The sequence below is a fragment of the Sceloporus occidentalis genome, unplaced genomic scaffold (genome assembly GCF_023333645.1).
Source record: "Sceloporus occidentalis isolate IW3139 unplaced genomic scaffold, rSceOcc1.0.p SCAF_39, whole genome shotgun sequence".
In the NCBI taxonomy this organism is placed as follows: Eukaryota; Metazoa; Chordata; class Lepidosauria; order Squamata; family Phrynosomatidae; genus Sceloporus; species Sceloporus occidentalis.
In genome coordinates, this window is record NW_028317019.1 from 7,129,061 (window position 1) to 7,146,867 (window position 17,807).

The 17,807-nt window shown below is 48.2% G+C and overlaps 1 protein-coding gene and 1 long non-coding RNA gene across 2 annotated transcripts in view; both read right to left on the reverse strand.

The window, feature by feature from the left end:
- Window positions 1–17,807, reverse strand: part of LOC149290501 (uncharacterized) — a 185,101-nt gene that overhangs the window by 24,395 nt on the left and 142,899 nt on the right. The window lies entirely within an intron of this gene.
- On the reverse strand, window positions 247–17,495 carry LOC149290503 (uncharacterized). Its single transcript, XM_089489244.1, has 8 exons — window positions 16,475–17,495; window positions 15,883–15,969; window positions 15,572–15,631; window positions 15,299–15,356; window positions 14,131–14,289; window positions 7,692–7,796; window positions 2,895–2,981; window positions 247–2,264 (listed from the first exon to the last, which is right to left on the reverse strand). Exons 6-8 carry the CDS (start codon window positions 7,747–7,749, stop codon window positions 292–294), a joined length of 2,118 nt encoding a protein of 705 aa, XP_089345370.1. The 5' UTR covers window positions 7,750–7,796; window positions 14,131–14,289; window positions 15,299–15,356; window positions 15,572–15,631; window positions 15,883–15,969; window positions 16,475–17,495; the 3' UTR covers window positions 247–291.

A 17,807-nucleotide genomic window follows, 5' to 3' on the forward strand; every position in this document is an offset into this window, starting at 1 on the left:
TTGGAAGAATTTTTAGCATATACGATCTTGTCCTTCTTTCCTTCCAGGGAGGAACCCGGGGGTCGGGGAGGGTCTTCTGGCCGAATTCAGGCAGTTTTTGCCAGAGTTGGGGATCCTACAGGGCTCCATTTGGACCCCGAAAAATGCAGGTCAGCAGAAACATCAATTTAATCAGCTATCCAAGTCTCGAAAAGATTGCAAAAAAGACATAAATTCCCCAAAAACAAGCCTTCATTGAGCATTTTTAGATAAGGTATGCCACTTTATTATCCCATTCTATATTCCATGCATTTATAGGGTTTCTCTATTGTGGGTTCTTTGATGCGAACGTAAATTTCCACTGTGACTGAAGCTCTTCCCACATTCCATGCATTTATATGGTTTCTCCTTTGTGTGGGTTCTTTGATGTGAACGTAAACTTCCACTCTGACTGAAGCTCTTCCCACATTCCATGCATTTATAGGGTTTCTCCCCTGTATGTGTTCTTTGATGTAGACGTAATTTATTACTCAGAGTGAAGGTCTTCCCACATTCCATGCATTGATATGGTTTCTCCCCTGTATGTGTTCTTTGATGATTACGTAGAGTTCCACTCTCACTGAAGCTCTTCCCACATTCCATGCATTTATAGGGTTTCTCCCCTGTGTGGGTTCTTTGATGTAAATGTAGAGTTTCACTTCGATTAAAGCTCTTCCCACATTCCATGCATTTATAGGGTTTCTCCCCTGTGTGGGTTCTTTGATGTAAACGTAGATGTCCACTCTGACTGAAGCTCTTCCCACATTCCATGCATTCATATAGTTTCTCCTTTGTGTGGGTTCTTTGATGTATATGTAGACTTCCACTGAGACTGAAGCTCTTTCCGCATTCCATGCATTTATATGGTTTCTCCCCTGTGTGGGTTCTTTGATGTTTACGTAGAGTTCCACTGTCACTGAAGCTCTTTCCGCATTCCATGCATTTATATGGTTTCTCTCCTGTGTGGGTTCTTTCATGTGAATGTAGAAGTCCACTCTGACTGAAGCTCTTCCCGCATTGCATGCATTTGTATGGTTTCTCCCCTGTGTGGGTTCTTTGATGTATATGTAGTTGTCCACTCCAACTGAAGCTCTTCCCACATTCCATGCATTTATATGGTCTTTCTCCTGTGTGGATTCTTTGATGTTTACATAGAGTTCCACTGTCACTGAAGCTCTTCCCACACTCCATGCATTTGTATGGCTTCTCCCTTGTGTGGGATCTTTGATGTAAACGTAGATTTCCACTGTTACTGAAGCTCTTCCCACATTCCATGCATTTATATGGTCTTTGTCCTGTGTGGGTTCTTTGATGTGTATGTAGACTTCCACTCTCACTGAAGCTCTTCCCACATTCCATGCACTTGTATGGCTTCTCCCCTGTGTGGGATCTTTGATGTAAACGTAGATTTCCACTGTTACTGAAGCTCTTCTCACATTCCATGCATTTATATGGTCTTTCTCCTGTGTGGGTTCTTTGATGTAAACGTAGACTTCCACTCTCACTGAAGCTCTTCCCACATTCCATGCATTTATATGGTTTTTCTCCTGTGTGGGTTCTTTGATGTTTATGTAGATTTCCACGGAGACTGAAACTCTTCCCACATTCCATGCATTTATGTGGTTTCTCCCCAGTGTGGCTTCTTTGATGTCTGTGTAGATTTCCACTCTGACTGAAGCTCTTCCCACATTTCATGCATTTATGTGGTTTCTCCCCTGTGTGGGTTCTTTGATGTGAATGTAGAGTTCCACTGAGATTAAAACTCTTCCCACATTCCATGCATTTATATGGCCTTTCTCCTGTGTGGATTCTTTTATGTTTAGATAGAGTTCCACTGTCACTGAAGCTCTTCCCACATTCCATGCATTTGTATGGCTTCTCCCCAGTGTGGCCTCTTTGATGTAAACATAGATTTCCACTCTGACTGAAGCTCTTCCCACATTCCATGCATTCGTATGGTGTCTTTCCCATGGGAACACTGAAGTGTGAGTTCAATTGTGATTTACATTTGCATGTTCTCCCACACACCGGACACTCTTCTTGATCTGAGCTTGAAGTCAGATGTTCAGAAAGTATGGCATCATGAGAGGCAGAGGAGTTGATCTCTTCGTTTTTCCTTTGGTTTCCCCTTTTCCTTTTCAGTTCCTTTTGATTTCCAAACTCTTCTGCTTCCATGAAAGGCTCCATAATTTCCATTGATGTCGCAGGTGGCTCCTCATAGTTTTCTCTCTGCTGCTCATTACCTGCTTCAGGAAAAAGGAAAACCAATTAGGAGCCAAGCACAGAATCAATCTGAATTACTTTATTTTATATTCTCCCCATTACTTTAAACATGATTTACTTCGCTTTGGAATATGAGACTCTCTCAGCTAAGAAACCATCTATTCCATTCTGGTCAATTTCCCCTTTAGCTCCAATAGACTCAGATGTTCATTCTCATGTTATACAAGAGAAGTTTCAAGTTCCAGACGCTTCTGAGAAGCAAAAGGAAACTCAACAGGTCTTGCAAGACTAGAGGAAGAAGACTCCCTGAAATGGGAAAACGAACTTCCTAGTGTCAGTCTCTTCTATCTGACAGAAAAGGGAAGGAGAACCAAGGCCAGGACTAGGGACTTTATCCTGCTGAGGGCAGTTTTACAAGTATGAATTACACTAAAACCTGGGGACAAACTGAGCATGGAATGTGGGAAATGTTTGAGTTGGCCTGAAGAACGATATTGCTATCCATGCCTTTGTCTTGGGCCAGAGGTCACTGGGTACGGCCGGCCCAAGAGAACCATTCACAATCCACCCATGGGTCAGAGACCTTCCCCAGGCCCTCTGCCCCTTCATCCCCAGAGAGGAGGACATCTCTTGACTAAGATCTAGGCAGGTACCTGCAGCTCCTTCTCCTTCCATGGAGCCCTGGTCAAAGGGGTCTCCTCCTCCTTCCAGACGGGAGATGAGATCCGGTTTGGGATCTTCTGCCAAAGAAAAGAGACAGAGAATACATAGACCTTGTTGTTATGGATGTTCTATTGACATATCCTGCCTTTCTCCCAATATAGGGACTCAAGTGGTGAACAGCAATCTTAAAACATTCCCTATGTGGTCCTCCAAAGGTGCTCCCTAAAACTCTGACTTAACTGCTCCGCTTCCCGATTTCTTCCATGGCGCCAAGGAAATGCCAAGAAAGAGGCAAGGCATTAGAGGACTGGTCCTGCCATTAGTCCAGTGGGACACCATTCCAGATGTTGAGTGGAGACAGATGTGTGTCTTGTGTGTTGTGGCCTGCCTTGCGCTCCCTCAGCCAGTCCAGGTCCTACAGAAGGAATGGGAGCGGGGCCATCTTGGCGGTCAGGACAATGGCTGGGGCTGGATGTGCGCAGGATGTGGGTGCGATTTCATGGAGAAGGGCAGATGGAAAGAATGGGCAGAAGTAATCTCAGAGCCATTGGCAATAATCTTTGAGGACTCCTGGAGACATCCCAGCACATTGGAGGAGGGTCAATGTTGTCTCCATCTTCAAAAAGGGGAACGAAAGAGGATCCAAAGTATTACCTACCGATTAGCCTGACATCAATGCCAGGGACTATTCAACAGAGGGGCTTCCTGAGGAGAAGGGTCTGGAAACCATGAAGCCCTAATGAGGAGAGACTGAGGGAATGGCTGTCTATGTTTAGACTGGAGAAGAGAAGGTTAAGTGACATGATAGTCCTGTTTAAGGATTTGAAGCTGTCTCCTATTGAAGAAGGAGCAAGTTTGTTTTCTGCTGCTCCAGAGTATAGGATCTAGAGCAATGGATTCAAGCTACAGGAGTTTGGACTGCATGACCCCTGAGTGGTCTCTAAGGGGAGAAGTCCATGGGGCAGAGAGGAAGGGGTCTTGGGGGCCCCCTTTTTCTTTCTCTCTCTCGGGGTCAGTTCCCTTTCTCTAAGGCCAACCTGGGACTGAGAGGGGGCAGAGGGAGAAGGCCATAGGGCAGAGAGGAAGGGGTCTTGGGGGCCCCCCTCTTTCTTTTTCTCTCTCTTGGGGGTCAGTTCCCTTTCTCTAAGGCCATGGGACTGAGAGGGGCCAGAGGGAGAAGGCCATGAGGCAGAGAGGAGGGGGTCTTGGCGTCCCCCTCTTTCTTTCTCTCTCTCTTGGGGGTCAGTTCCCTTTCTCTATGGCTAGGGATGCCCCCATGACAATTCCGCTTTTTTGGCCCCCCTGCTTGCCCTGGTCCAGTTCCCCCCCAACCCCGGCCTTTGTCCCACCTCCGGGCCAGCCCCTCTCATGCGACCATTGCCGCGGCCGCTAATGCGGCTGGCCGCCAACCCACCTCCTCCTCTTCTTGGGCAGCACCGCCCTCCTGCTCCTGGGCAGCACCGCCTTCCTCCTCCTCGCAGCGCTGCCGCACCACCCACGGCGGGGCTTTGCCGCCCGCGCACGGGGCTATGACAGAGGAGCTTGTCCCCTTGGGCCAGCCTGCCATTGGCCAGGTGGCCAAAGGGGACGGGCTCCTTTTCCCTTGCACGTGCCGCCCCAGCCGTAGCATGGGCCAGCGGCAGCGCACGCACATTCTCCACATGCGCGCCCTTGCGCCGAGGAGGGGAGGGAGGAGGAGGATGAAGAGCTGGAGGAGGTGTAAAGGTGAGTCAGGGGCCATTTCAGGTCTGCCTTGGGGTTTTTATTAAATTAATTTTTAAAAATATAAAATACTTATTTTTTGTTTTTTTATTTTATTAATTTTTATTATTGCTTGTTTTTATTTTATTTCATTTATTTTTATTATTGCTTGTTTTTATTTTATTGCATTTATTTTTATTATTGCTTGCTTTTATTTTATTTCATTGATTTTTATTATTGCTTGCTTTTATGTTATTTTATTGATTTTTATTATTGCTTGTTTTTATTTTATTGCATTTATTTTTATTATTGCTTGCTTTTATTTTATTTTATTATTTTTATTATTGCTTGCTTTTATTTTATTTTATTAATTTTTATTTTTGTTTTTCATTTCATTTTATTAATTTTTACTGTTGCTTGTTTTTTATTTTATTACATTAATTTTTATTTTATACACACACACACACACACACCTGCCTTGTTGTTTTTTACCCATTATTTTTTATTATTAAATATATGCAAGTGCATTTTCTGTGTATTTATGGTGCTTTGAATGCTAAAAAGTCTGCCTTTCTTGGACAATTATAGAGATGATGATGATGGTGATATTGATATCAACAAGCCTCTGAGGCATGGCCAGTGTAACTTGCTGTGATTTTTACAAACTCATGCGCAGTGAAGAAAAACCACAGTCCCTTGACCAAGTACACACTTCTGAGAAGTACAGTTGAACCCGAGGGCAAGTACATTTCTGCCATCTGTCTAGGAATGATGCGAAAATGTCCTCCATTTTGATCATGCCTAAAAAACATGCATTTATATTAACATTTTTTAAAAACCCTCCAATTTTTTTGTGTGTCCTTCATTTTTAAACAATGTGTCCTACATTTGAAAATGTTGCCCTACATTTGTCCCGGTTTGGAGGTCCTGACTTATGGCAACCCTATCTAAGGCCAACCTGGGACTGAGAGGGGCCAGAGGGAGAAGGCCATGGGGCAGAGAGGAAGGGGTCTTGGGGGTCCCCTATTTCTCTCTCTCTTGGGGTCAGTTCTCTTTCTCTAAGGCCAACCTGGGACTGAGAGGGGCCAGAGGGAGAATGCCATAGGGCAGAGAGGAAGGGATCTTGGGGGTCCCCTCTTTCTTTCTCTCTCTCTCCTCGGGTCAATTCCCTTTCTCTAAGGCCAACCTGGGACTGATTGGGGCCACAGGGAGATGGCCATGGGGCAGAGAGGAAGGGGTCTTGGAGGTCCCCATCTTTCTCTCTCTCTCTTGGGGTCAGTTCCCTTTCTCTAAGGCCAACCTGGGACTGAGAGGGGCCAGAGGAAGAAGGCCATGGGGCAGAGAGGAAGGGGTCTTGGGGGTCCCTCTCTTTCTCTCTCTCTTGGGGTTCAGTTCCCTTTTTCTAAGGTGAACCTGGGACTGAGAGGGGCCAGAGGAAGAAGGCCATGAGGCAGAGAGGAAGGGGTCTTGGGGGTCCCCCTATTCCTTTCTCACTCTCTCTTGGGGGTCAGTTCCCTTTCTCTAAGGCCAACCTGGGACTGAGAGGGGCCAGAGGGAGAAGGCCATGGGGCAGAGAGGAAGGGATCTTGGGGGTCCCCCTCTTTCTCTCTCTCTCTTCAGGGTCAGTTCCCTTTCTCTAAGGCCAACCTGGGACTGAGAGGGGCCAAAGGGAGAAGGCCATAGGGCAGAGAGGAAGGGGTCTTGGGGGTCCCGCTCTTTCTTTCTCTCTCTCTTGGGGGTCAGTTCCCTTTCTCTAAGGCCAACCTGGGACTGAGAGGGGCCAGAGGGAGATGGCCATGGGGCAGTGAATCACAGAATCATAGAGCTGGAAGAGACCACAAGGGCCATACAGTCCAAGCCCGTGCCATGCAGGAAATCTCTATCAAAGCATACCCAACAGATGGCCATCCAACCTCTGTTTAAAGACGTCTAAAGAAGGAGACTCCACCACAATTTCTGAGGAAAGAATGTTTTCCACTGTCGGACAGCCCTTACTGTCAGGAAGTTCTTCCTAATGTTGAGCTGGAATCTCTTTTCCTGGAGCTTGCATCCATTGCTCCATTGGGTCCTGTTCTCTGGAGCAGCAGAAAACAAGCTTGCTCCCTCCTCAACATGACAACCCTTCAGATATTTAAACAGGGCTATCATATCACCTCTTAACCTTCTCTTCTCCAGGCTAAACTTCCCCAGCTCCCTAAGTCGTTCCTCATAGGGCTTCATGGGTTTCTAGACCTTTCACCATTTTAGTCGCCCTCCTTTGGACACATGGCTCCAGTTTCTCCACATCCTTTTTGAATTGTGCCGCCCAGAACTGGAAACAATATTCCAGGTGGGGCCTGACCAAAGCAGAATATAGTGGCACTATTACTTCCATTGATCTAGACCTGTGATGGTGAACCTTTTACAGACCGAGTGCCCAAATTGCAACCTAGGCCCCACTTATTTCTTGCAAAGTGCCAACGTCCCTCTGGCTTTCTAGTAAGAAACTTTGACAAACTCTGTGCTAGGGCGACAGCATGTGTGCCCACAGAGTGCCACCTCTGGCATGTGTGCCATAGGTTCGCCATCACTGATCTAGACACTGTACTTCTACTGATGCAACCTAAAATTGTATTGGCCTTGTTAGCTGCCGCATCACACTGTTGACTCATGTTCGATCTGTGGTCTACTTGGACTCCTTGATCCCTTTCACATGTATAAGTTTATTGTTCAGCCAGCTGTGCCCCATAAACCTATATCCATGCATTTCATTTTTCTGCCCTAAGTGGAGTACCTTACATTTCTCCCTGTTGAAGTTCATTTTGTTAGCTGTGGTCCAACTTTCTAGTCTATTCAGGTCATTTTGAATCTTGATCCTGTCCTCTGGAGTATTAGCTACTCTTCCTAATTTGGTGTCATCTGCAAATTTGATGTGTATGCCCCCAATTCTGTCCTCCAAGTCATTGATAAAGATGTGGAATAGCCCTGGGCCCAGGACAGAGCCCTACTGGACACCCCACTGGTCACTTCTCCCCAGGATGAAAAGGAACCATTGCTGAGCACCCTTTGGGTCCCCCTCTTTCCTTCCCTCTTGGGTTCTCAGTTACCTTTCTCCAGGGACTGTTCTTCCTCCATCTTCCCTCGGAGCTCCTTCTCCTTTGCCATTCTCTGATGTCCGAATGCGCAGCTCCTCTTCCTTTCTTTGGGGTTTCCTAAGGGGAGGAAGAAGGGAAGGGGGCAGGTCAGGCTCTGCTTCCCCAAAAGTCCCTCCAGAGAGGAGAAGGGGCCCCAGCGCCCAGATGGAACCCTCAAAGGAGGCTGGGAAAGGGCCCCCCTCCTTCCTGCTGGACCATGGGACCCAGTGGGACCCCCCTGTCTGAGCCCTCTTCTGACCCTGGATCTATTTGGGGGTGCAGGGGTTTCCCCTTCCCAAAGAACCCCCTTGACACATTGGGAGCCAAGCAGCCCCTTCCCTGCCCCCCATGAACCAGGGGAAGCCAAAGCGGGTCCAGGGGCATCTGCCCATGGAGAAGGGGGCTCTCCTAGAGACTCTGGGAGGCTGCAGTTTTGGGGGCCCTTAGGACTTTCCAGCCCAGTTCCCTGAACTCTGATGCTAGAGATGTCTTTTGGAGAATCCTCAATCCCTCCAAGTAGCTCCAGATCCCAGGATCCAGGAGGAAGAAGCACTAAGACATCCCCCTGTCTCTGCACCAAGCTCCAGGGATTCTGGGGATGAGTCTGAGAGGAAGGAGTCCTGAGTGGAAGAGCAATGCTTCCTCTTCAGGGATGAAGGCAACACCCAGAATCCCCCATTTAGAGCCATTCTGACCAGGGGATTATGGGGGATGCAGTCCAAGAGGAAGGAGTCCTGAGTGGATGAGTAATGCATCCTCTTCAGGAATGAATGCAACGCCCAGAATCCCCCATTTAGAGCCATTTTGACCAAGGGATTCTTGGGGGTGGAGTCCGAGAGGAAGCCATCCTGAATGGATGAGCAATGCCTCCTCTTCAGGGATGAAGACAACACCCAGAATCCCCTCTTTAGAGCCATTCTGACCAGGGGATTCTGGGGGATGCAGTCAGAGAGGAAGGGGTCCTGAGTGGAGGAGCAATGCCTCCTCTTCAGGGATGAAGACAACACTCAGAATCCCCTCTTTAGAGCCATTCTGACCAGGGGATACTGGGGGATGCACTCTGAGAGGAGTCCTCTTCCTTCCTTTGGGACGTTCATAGTCCGCTGTCCATATTCAGCCCCCTCCGAATGTCCAAGGTCTCTTTCTGGGAAGGGTCGCCTATCCCATCATCCCCCAAAGGCCCAGGAGAGGGAGGCGGGAGGCAGGGCCCACTCACTCTCCCTTAATGGCCCACTCAGATCCTGGCCCTCCCTCCCGTTCCCCAGATCCCACTTTCCAAGGCAAGGTCCCTCTGGTTCTGGAGGCCCAGCTGCTCTTCTTCCTTCCAAAGGCTGCCTTTGTCTGCAAACCAGGAAAGGAGAAGGGAAGCCCAGGGCGAAAGGGAGGCGGCAGCTGTATCGTTATCATTGCTATTACCCTCCATACTCAGACCCCGTTCTTCCCCCAAATGTTGGAGGACTTTTTATGCGAGTGATCTCCTATCCCATCATCCCCAAAGGCCCAGAGTCACTCACCTCCTCCTCCTTGGAGCACCGGAAGCCGAGCCCCCTCCCTCCCACTTCCGCCAGGCAGCGATTTCGGCACAAAGGAGGAGGAAAGGGGCGGAGCTAGAGCCCTAAGAAGGCCCCACTTCCGCCCGGCCCTAAAATGCCGTCCAACCCTAGAGAGGAGGCTTGGAGGAGGACTCTGAGGGAAAGGCAAAAGCCCCGCCCAGAAAATGGACTCCAAAAAGATAGAGATTAGAGAGAGATTAATGAGAAAGATCTGGGTCTACATTTATGTCTATAAAATTATACGCACCCAAACTCTGCCCCTGTACTTTATACACTTTTACACACACACACACACTTATATATATATATTTATATACACACACATACACACACACACACACATATATATATACACACACACACAAACACACACACATATATATATGTACACACATACACACACACACACATATATATATATACACACACACATACACATATACACACACACACATATATATATACACACACACACACACACACACACACACACATATATATACACACACACACACACACACACACACACAAATGCATAGACAAAAGTGTATAGAAGCAGAGGGAGGCCCAGTGTCGAGGGGTTTTCCTGGCTTAGAGAGCAGGGAGAACTCACCTTCGGCCACTGCAGTGTTTCCCAGAATCCCCTGCTCCACAATCGTGGCATGGCTGCTGCAGGGGATTCTGGGAAAAGCTGCAGTAGCCCAAGAAAACCCAAAGTTTTCAAAGCCCTCAAGCAACAAGCTTCTTATTATTATTTTTCAACAGTTACAGAGTTAAAGTCTTATAATGCACTGTTTGGATTTCATAGGATCCTAGAGTTGGAAGAGGCCCCAAGAAGGGCCCTGCTCCAGTCCAAGCCCCTTCTTCTTCTGCCATGCAGGAACTCTCCATCAAAGCAGCCCCATTGACAGATGAACATCCAGCCTCTGCTTAAAGACAGCCTCCAAAGAAGGAGACTCCATTACGCTCCAAGGCAATGTCTTCCAGTGCCAAACAGCCCTTACTCTCAGGAAGTTCCTCCTAGAGTTTCAGAGGGACTCCCTTTTCCTGGAGCTTGCCATTGACTGACACATGAACCGGACCTTGACATTTGCACCCAGATCTCTGGAAGGACTCTCTGCTCATCATGTTGGTGGACACTTTCACTGTCCGCTCGTTGTGGCCAGACCTCTCTGAGGCCGTGGCAGTCCACGTGGGGGGCTCTGTTGCCACTGGCCTGAACCCAGGATTCCAGAGCCACCAGCAGCCAGCCTTCTGGGTTGCCATAATTGTCCACTAAAACCTGGGACAAAATGTGGAACAAAATATAGACCAAACTGTAGGACAACTGCAGGATAAAACTCAGCCCAAAATGTAGGACATTTAAGGGAAATTGAGGACCTTACATGTCCTGCATTTTGGGCTGAGTTTTGTCCTGCAGTTGTCATACAGTTTGGTCTACAATTTGTCCTACATTTTGTCACAGGTTTTAGTGGACAATTATGGCAACCTGCCTGGAGCCTCAGCCCAGGAGGCTGACAAGACGAAAGACCTACTGGAAAGGCCACTTTGGGAAGTCAGTCCTCTTCGGATGGAGGAGGGCAGACTGCGAAATGAAAGACCCTCCCTTCAGCTTCTAGGAGGCAGTTTTTAGCCACAATACAAAGGCAGGAGGGGGAATGGTCAGTGTACCCAGAAGACCCATGGACCACCTTGGACAGCTTCAGGGGAAGCAAGAGGAAGGAAACTGATTTTGGCCCTTGGCCTCCCGGAGGATTCTATGTATTCCTGCATGGCAGAAGAATGGGAAGGACTGGATGGCCCTTGGGGTTCCCTTCCATCTCAAGGACTCCATGTATTCCTGCATGGCAGAAGAATGGGAAGGACTGGATGGCCCTTGGGGTTCCCTTCCATCTCAAGGACTCCATGTATTCCTGCATGGCAGAAGAAGCGGATGGACTGGATGGCCCTTGGGTATCAGTTCGATCTCTAGGACTCTAAGTATTCCTGCATGGCAGAAGAAGGGGATGGACTGGATGGCCTTTGGGGTTCCCTTCTATCTCTAGGACTCTATGTATTCCTGCATGGCAGAAGAAGGGATGGACTGGATTGCCCTTGGGGATCCCTTCCATCTCTAGCACCCTATGTATTCCTACATGACAAAAGAAGGGGCTGGACTGGATGGTCCTCGGGGTCCCTTCCATCTCTAGGACTCTATGTATTCCTGCATGGAAGAAGAAGGTTATGAACTGGATGGCCCTTGGGGTTCCATCTCTAGGACCCTATGTATTTCTGCATGGCAAAAGAAGGATCAGGAAGATGGAAGGTACCCCAAAGGGCCATCCAGTCCATCCCCTTCTTCTGCCATGCAGGAATACAGAAGACCAGGAAGATGGAATGGACCCCCAAGGGCTACCCAGTCCTTGCAGGAATATCTAGGACCAAGAAGATGGAAGGGACCCCCAAGGGCCATCCAGTCCATCCCCTTCTTCTACCAGGCAGCAATACATAGGATCAGGAGGATGGGGTGGATCCCCAAGGGCCACCCAGTCCTCCCCCTTCTTCTGCCATGCAGGAATACATAGGATCAAGAAGATGGAAGGGGCCCCTAAGGGCCATCCAGTGAAGCCCCTTCTTCTGCCATGCAAGAATACATAGGATCAGAAAGATGGAAGGGACCCCCAAGGGCCATCCAGTCCATCCACTTCTTCTGCCAGGCAGGAATACATAGGATAAAGAAGATGGAATGGACCCGCAAGGGCCACCCATTCCTTCCCCTTCTTCTGCCATGCAGGAATACATAGGATCAGGAAGATGGAATGGGCCCCGAAGGGCCATCCAGTCCATCCCCTTCTTCGGCCATGCAGGTATACATAGGATCAGGAGGATGGAATGGACCCACAAAGGCCACCCAGTCCTTCCCCTTCTTCTGCCATGCAGGAATACATAGGATCAGGAAGATTGAAGGGACCCCCAAGGGCCATCCAGTCCAGCCCCTTCTTCTGCCATGCAGGAACACATAGGATCTGAGAGAAGGAAGGGAACTCCAAGGGCCATCCAGTCCAGCCCCTTCTTCTGTCAGGCAGGAACACATAGGATCCGAGAGAGGGAAGGGACCCCCAAGGGCCATCCAGTCCAGCCCCTATTTCCATCATGCAGGAATACATAGAGCTCAGGAGATGGAAGGGAACACCAAGGGCCATCCAGTCCACCGCCTTCTTCTGCCATGCAGGAATACATAGGATCAGGACAATGGAATGGACCCCCAAGGACCATCCAGTCCATCCTCTTCTTCTGCCATGCAAGAATACATACAGTCCTAGAGATGGAAGGGAACCCCAAGGGCCATCCAGTCCATCCCCTTCTTCTGCCATGCAGGAATACATAGAGTACGAGGGATGGAAGGGAACCCCAGGGCCATCCAGTCAATTCCCTTCTTCTGCCATGCAGGAATACATAGGGTCCTAGAGATAAAAGGGAACCCCAATGTCCATCCTGTCCACCCCCTTCTTTTGTCACGCAAGAATACATAAGAGTCCTAGAGATGGAAGGGAACCCCAAGGGCCATCCAGTCCATCCTTTTCTTCTGCCATGCAGGAATACAGAGGGGTCCTAGAGATGGAAGGGAACCCCAAGGGCCATTCAGTCCATCCCCTTCTTCTACCATGCAGGAATACATAGAGATGGAAGGGAACCCCAAGGGCCATCCAGTCCATTCTCTTCTTCTGCCATGCAGGAATAAATAGCATCCTAGAGATGGAAGGGAACCCCAAGGGCCATCCAGTCGATTGCCTTTTTCTGCCATGCAGGAATACATAGGGTCCTAGAGATGGAAGGGAACCCCAAGGGCCATCCAGTCCAGCCCCTTCTTCTGCCATGCAGGAATACATAGGATCCTGGAGAGAGCAGGGACCCCAAGGGATATACAGTCCATCCCCTTCTTCTGCCATGCAGGAATACAAAGAGTCCTAGAGACAAGGGCCATCCAGTCCATCCCCTTCTTCTACCATGCAGGAATACATAGAGATGGAAGGGAACCCCAAGGGCCATCCAGTCCATCCTCTTCTTCTGCCATGGAGGAATTCATAGAGTCCTAGAGCTCGAAGGGACCCTCAAGGGCCATCCAGTCCATCCCCTTCTTCTGCCATGCAGGAATACATAACGTCCTAGAGATGGAAGGGAACCCCAAGGGAATTCCAGTCCTTCCCCTTCTTCTGCATGTTCTTAATTAATCAACATAGATAAACACCCATCATACAATACAATACACATAACAAAGATAATTGCAACAAATAACACTTAGTGATAATCAAAATTATGAGTTATCTTATTATTCCTCCTTCCAAGATGCTCTAAAAGACCAGATCTCTTAGGCCCGTTACACACGGGCTCTTTTGGCACCTCCGTCACGTGCTAGGGTTGGGCCGGGACCTAGTGTCCATACCGGACTCACCCCTAGCACGTGACGGGGGCATAAAGATGGCGGTGCCCTATACACACGGGCGCCGCCATCTTTACGTGCTGGACGCGTTGCGTCCGCACGTGTCGCCCCGGAAATGACGCCACAAATGCGCCCCTTGTGCTTTGCGGTGTCTTTTCCGTGGCGCGAGAAGGAGCGCGATTTCTATGCTCATTCTCGGCAGCGTCCGGGAGCCTCACGGTGTGGCCGCTACAGCTCCCGGACGCTGAAACCGGCGGTGGAGCCAGACTGCTGCTTTCAGGTGGTATGTAACCTGCCTTAGTTTACAAAAAAGGTTCTAGAGAAAAAAGAAAACTTACATATTGATATATTGATATAATTGTCTACATGTAAGCAGTATCTCCGAATTAAGAATAAATAACATATAGTTTACTATCTGTTGGAAGATGAAAATACCCACCTGGCTGCTTCACGGAAACATAGTGTGACCTGGGCTTAGGTCCCCTCAGCCAAGTACAGCCGAGGAAAAGTTGTGTATAGTACTCTTTCTATATTAAAGAAATGTTGGTCTGTTCTTCCAGTTCATAGTGAAATATCCTTCATCAGTTTCGACAAGCAGCTGGAAAGGAAGATATGTATTCACTTCATAATAATAATAACAACAACAAAACAACTATAGTCATTTATATACTGGCTAATCAGTGTCTAAGCGGCTTACAACTGTAAGCTAATTGATCCCAAATATCTGGGTACTCATTTTAGCGACCCAGTGTAATGAAACTGTGCCCCATATCTCAAGAGAAGACAGAAATCCACAGCAGCTCTGAATCAACAACCAAAAAGGAGATAGGGATCCCTTTGCATACTCATTTTCCAGGCGAACACAGGCATGTCTTGTACTACATGGCAAATCAACATGCGCTTTTTTGAATTTATATATCTTTTGAATATTTTCAAGACGTGGATGATAAAAAACCCATAATATATGAAGGCAGGTACCCTAAAAGAGAGTCTGTCTATGATACATAGGGACCCTTAAAATGCCCAGGCTGAGAGATGGAAATGAAAGACTCTTCCATGAGCCAGGAAACTGATCCTTAGCTTTCATACAGCATTTTAGGATACATCTCCACTATAGAAATCAATCACAATAAGCCACTGGTCCCAAACTCCAAGACAGAGGGGACCTAGTTTTTACCACCTGCGACTGTCTAATTCACAGACCTGCAAAATAGTCAAAGGAATCTAAGATGACTTTTAGTTCTTTAAAGGAGCTATAAAGTTGTTCTGAAAGTAATAGTATAGACCCTCTGCTGCACTTAAAGCAACAATACTTACTTATTATTGATTATTGTGTACCTTCAAGTTGTTTTCCACCTCATGGAGGCCTTAAAGCAAACCTCTCCTGCGGTTTGCTTGGCAAAATTTGCTCAGAAGAGGTTTGCCATGGCTTTCTGCTTAAATGCCCTACAATTTGTCCTACATTTTGTGCTAGTTTTGTGGAAGGGAATCATGGCAACCCTATTCCAAGTCTGTTTTTCATGCCTATTTGGAACAATGAGAAGGAATCAACCCATGATGTTTCCACCTCCATTGAGGCCCATCTTTCCTTTAGAGCAGACTCTTACCTCCGTTGGTGGCAGATGAGGAACCTTTGTGTCCGGGGCACTTCAGAGGCGCTCTGTCCTTCAGTTGAATGAATGAAGTAGAATAAAAACAGGTCAGTCACGTAGGCCCACCACAGTTACTCTTTTTGGAGACACTAATTAAATTACTATTGTATCTTTTACTTCTCAGTATTTTCCCCCCACTAAAAGTGTTTAGGGCTGAAGGGTGGGTTATACATATCATAAAATAATAATAATAATAATAATAGTAATAATTATTATTAGTATGCGTACCTGCAACAGTTTTGGAAGGAAGGATGTTTTTGTATCTTTATTCTCATGCTGGCCCTCGACCTTATAGAAAAACAAAATAATAATAATGATGATGATGATTATGAAGATGGAAAAACATTTCTCTACATGTAAGGCAGTATATCTGGATTAAGAATAAATCCCATATACTTTACATACATATTGATTAGCCCTTAGGCCATATCAAAATAACACAAAGCAGATAAAACACGCTATAAAATTCTATAGAAGGTCTATAGAAATTTAAAAAGCTAATTATACTATTTGGCTGAGAAAAAGATTTTTATACTTACTCTTTCTATCGTAAAAGGAAACCTTGTTTGCTCCTCTAAATCGCAGTATTTCACAACAAAATACACAGCCTCCGTTTGAACAATTAACTGGAAAGGAAGGTATGTATTCATTTAATAATAATAATAATAATAATAATAGAACAACTATAGTCATTTGTCTATTGCTTGATACTGCCTAAGCTAATTACCCCCAACAATCTGGGTGCTCATTTTAGCAACTTCCTTGGGAGGATGCAAGCCTGAGTCAAGCTTGAGCCCTTTTTCTGGTCTTGAACTCGCAACCCTGTGGTTTTGAGTGAGTGGCTGCAGGACAGACATTGAACCACTGGGCCTCCAGGGCTCCTCTCAATGCAGGACAAAAGCCAAGTCCCTCTGAACGTATCTGAAAGTGTTATCAGATGCCATTCCTTTCCATGGGCGCCCCTTCCATGGGGCTTCCGCAGTGAGTCCAAAGTGACCCCTCATTTTGGTAAAATCGGGGGGGGGGGGGGAGGGAATTCACAAAATTCGCTTCCAAGCTCACTTCGATGTCACTTCGAATTGGTCTGGTGTCGAAAAACACTTGGATGTCACCTCCCTTATTATTATTAACCTTTATTTATAAAGCGCTTGGCCCCCTGCATCCTGCTCCTTCATCCTCCTCCTCTTGCTTCATGCCATCTGGTCCTCTCTGCCACCGTGCAAACTATCCCATCATCCTTTGTCTTCTCCTGCATCTGAACCCTAGCCCCAGTGACCCCCTGTGACCTATGCCATCATCCCCTGCCTTCTCCTGCATTTGAACCCTGGCCCCAGTGACCGCCTGAATCCTGCTCCTTCATCCCCCTCCTCTTCCTTCATGCCATTTCCTACTCTCTGCCGCCCTGCGACCTATTCCATCATCCCCAGAGTGCTCCTGCATCCCATCCTGGCCCCAGTGACCCTCTGCCACAAATCCCATCATCCTGTAAGTGTGTTCCCCTCCTCAAATTCCATCATCCCCAGAGTGCTCCTGTGTCCTGATCCTGGCCCAGGTGACCCCCTGCCACAAATCCCATCATCCCCAGAGTGCTCCTGCATCTGATCCTGGCCCCGGTGACCCCCTGTGACCTATGCCATCATCCCCTGCCTTCTCCTGCATTTGAACCCTGGCCCCAGTGACCGCCTGAATCCTGCTCCTTCATCCCCCTCCTCTTCCTTCATGCCATTTCCTACTCTCTGCCGCCCTGCGACCTATTCCATCATCCCCAGAGTGCTCCTGCATCCCATCCTGGCCCCAGTGACCCTCTGCCACAAATCCCATCATCCTGTAAGTGTGTTCCCCTCCTCAAATTCCATCATCCCCAGAGTGCTCCTGTGTCCTGATCCTGGCCCAGGTGACCCCCTGCCACAAATCCCATCATCCCCAGAGTGCTCCTGCATCTGATCCTGGCCCCGGTGACCCCCTGTGACCTATGCCATCATCCCCTGCCTTCTCCTGCATTTGAACCCTGGCCCCAGTGACCGCCTGAATCCTGCTCCTTCATCCCCCTCCTCTTCCTTCATGCCATTTCCTACTCTCTGCCGCCCTGCGACCTATTCCATCATCCCCAGAGTGCTCCTGCATCCGATCCTGGCCCCGGTGACCGCCTGCCAGAAATCCCATTGTCCCCAGTGTTCCTGCATCCCACTCCTGGCCCCGGTGACCCCCTTCCACAAACCCCATCATCCCCAAGTGCTTCCTGGGTTATGGGGAGCCTTCCTCTTCCTGGCCTTTCCCTCCTTGTCCTGAGGGCCCCTCTTCTGCTGGGAAGGAAGGCAGGGATGCAGTCTGGTCCCTGGCTCCGCCGTTCTCCTCCTGGGGCCACAGAGGGCCTACTATCCCTAGGCAGCAAGGGGTTCTTTTCTGACCAACTGCCTTCCTCAGCAGCCAAGAATGTGGAAACTAGGGCTGCACTGCGCATGCG